The sequence below is a fragment of the Triticum dicoccoides genome, chromosome 2A, assembly GCF_002162155.2.
Source record: "Triticum dicoccoides isolate Atlit2015 ecotype Zavitan chromosome 2A, WEW_v2.0, whole genome shotgun sequence".
NCBI classification, from domain to species: Eukaryota; Viridiplantae; Streptophyta; class Magnoliopsida; order Poales; family Poaceae; genus Triticum; species Triticum dicoccoides.
The window spans coordinates 463,299,365-463,301,857 of record NC_041382.1 but is presented as its reverse complement, the minus strand read 5'-3'; the positions used below and the strand labels follow the sequence as shown (position 1 = coordinate 463,301,857).

At 43.8% G+C, this 2,493-nt stretch overlaps 1 protein-coding gene across 2 annotated transcripts in view; it reads left to right on the top strand.

The window, feature by feature from the left end:
- The window catches only part of LOC119354908, an 8,057-nt gene extending 6,722 nt beyond the window's left edge, over window positions 1–1,335 (top strand). The window contains exons 2-5 of one of the 2 annotated variants that reach the window (XM_037621672.1): window positions 42–136; window positions 218–311; window positions 393–543; window positions 975–1,335. In XM_037621672.1, coding sequence (XP_037477569.1) covers window positions 42–136; window positions 218–311; window positions 393–413 — 210 coding nt within the window. In that variant the 3' untranslated portion in view covers window positions 414–543; window positions 975–1,335. The remainder of the gene's footprint in view (window positions 1–41; window positions 137–217; window positions 312–392; window positions 544–974) is intronic. The other variant, XR_005171329.1, reaches the window with a different exon arrangement.
- Window positions 1,336–2,493: the final 1,158 nt, after the last annotated feature.

Below are 2,493 nucleotides of genomic sequence, written 5' to 3'. Positions count from 1 at the left end.
CTACTGCCCACGCTAATCTGTCGTGGCGAATCGGTTGGCAGTCTGGGAAGATAAGCTGCCTCGAGTTCCATCGCAAGGAGGATCTCCTCGTCACCGAGGACGACTCCATTCGCCTCTACAACACCACCAGCGCAACGTGAGTCCGCCGCTTGGGTTTACATCTGCTCTGTTAGTGCTTCTGTGTTAACTGAACCTCGGTGTGCTAGAGAGGTTACAGCATGTGGATGGGAAGTGTCTGGGATCTACTGCATTTTGATTGCTGGCCTATAGATATGAGTGACAGTGTTGGGTTCTGTTGTTTGGGGATGCTGGTAATGTGCTACTTTGATCTTAGTGGTATCTTGCAGTGATGCTTCTGTGACTATGTTAATAAATTTTATGGTGATTCACAGGTAGGAGTACAACAACATTAGGCGATTAGCTATTTGTGATGCAAAGGTGTCGGTGGTCGGGTTGATGCGGACGCGGCTGCGAGCTCGACGTGAGAGCAGCGGGGCAGCGTCGAGCTCACCAGGTCCTCCTGCCCGCCTGCTAAACCTCCAGGTCCATCTCTCTCTCCACCCCTCTCTCCCTCCCTAAAGAATCTGGATGTAGCATATGTTATTTTGCTAATTCCTAACGTAGCATCTCCTTAAGCATCTACAATCCCTGATTCGCAAAATATGCAGAGTGAAGTGTGGATTATGCTTCATTCTACATAGCTAGGGGATTTTAAAATGTTGGACAACAAAGTTATTGGGCCGGCAGGTTCAAAATCAGTTCTTTTTTTTTCATTTTCTTTTCTATTACAAAATCATCTGTTGATACTTTTCTCCCTTTTCTGTCGTAAATCAGATATAAGTATCTCATAGTTTTATATGGCAATGTTACACATTTGGTTTGAGATTTACTTAAGAACCTCATGGTCCATTAAGGTTGTCAAACAACATTTTCGTGTGTGGTCATCGATGATCAACGATGCCTTTCTTACACAGGTGATTCGCCAATGATGATCAGTCAACCACTTGCTTCGACGCTAATGACTACCCAACTATCTACCAAGATGTTTCAATGGTCTTCTGTTTGACCATTCGCCTTTTGTAGGAATGCCTTGCTCTGAAAATTATGTAGCATCAAAACTGCTGGATGCGCTCTTTAACCTTGATTGCTTTGTCTAAAAATAACGTACTTAAAGCATTTTGTGTTGGCATTTGGTTTGCTAATTGGGTAGCTTTCTCAATATTGATCTCACTACCATTATAGTTACTTAAGCTATATTATGCCCCTGCTTTTAGTACTGAACTTTGTAACCTGGTTGGATTTTGTCATCGTATGATATTACTCCTTGGTGTTGAACGTTATGTCATTTTGTTTTTGAACAGACTAAATACTTCTACTGCCATAGACATATTAATTACTAAACATGCTAAGTTTCCCTCGCAATTATAGTATACAACACAAACGGTAGGACTCGGCAATGATATTGAGCACCATTATGTGTCCTTCTATCATAATGCTAAGTTTCCCTCACAATTATAGTATTCAGTCTTATAGTCTCATGCCGATATTGAGCACCATTATGTCTCACAATTATAGTATTCAGTCTTATAGTCTCATGCCGATATTGAGCACCATTATGTGTCGCTTCTATCACAATTAAATGTTTCTTCTTCAATGTATTGTTATCCTGTATGAATGCACATGCTAAACCTGGATTACTACTGATTTACCATTACCTGCATGACAAACACGTTAGGACTGGCACCCTCGCGCCAAGGCGCGATCTCGATTTAGTCAAACACATTAACATACGTGGAAGGGACGATCTCTCGCGGTGTCTGTCGGTGTCAAAACCGGCGGATCTGGGGTAGGGGGTCCCGAACTATGCGTCTAAGGTCGATGGTAACACGAGATGGGGGACACGATGTTTACCTAGGTTCGGGTCCTCTCTAGAGATAATACCGTACGTCCTGCTTGATTGATCTTGATGAATATGAGTATCACAAGAGTTGATCTATCATGAGATCGTAATGGCTAAAACCCTAAAATTCTAGCATGTATGATTATGATTGCCTTTACGGACTAAACCCCTCGGTTTATATAGACACCGAAGGGGGATAGGGTTATACAAAGTCGGCTACAGAGAAAGGAATCTTTATATCCGAACGCCAAGCTTCCATCCACACAAAGGAGAGTCCTATCCGGACACGGGAGAGAGTCTTCGGTCTTGTATCTTCATAGCTCATCAGTTCGGCCCACGTCATATGGGCCGGATGCCCGAGGACCCCTTAATCCAGGACTCCCTCAGTAGCCCCTGAACCAGGCTTCAATGACGATGTGTCCGGCGCGCAGATTGTCTTCGGCATTGCAAGGCGGGTTCCTCTTCCGAATACTCCAAAATGGACTTCGAGCACAGAAAATGTGTCCGGCTCTGCAAAACAAGTACCACACACAACCGCAGAGAGCATAATATTTCACGAGTCCAATCCACTGACAACTTTTTGTAGCATGGCA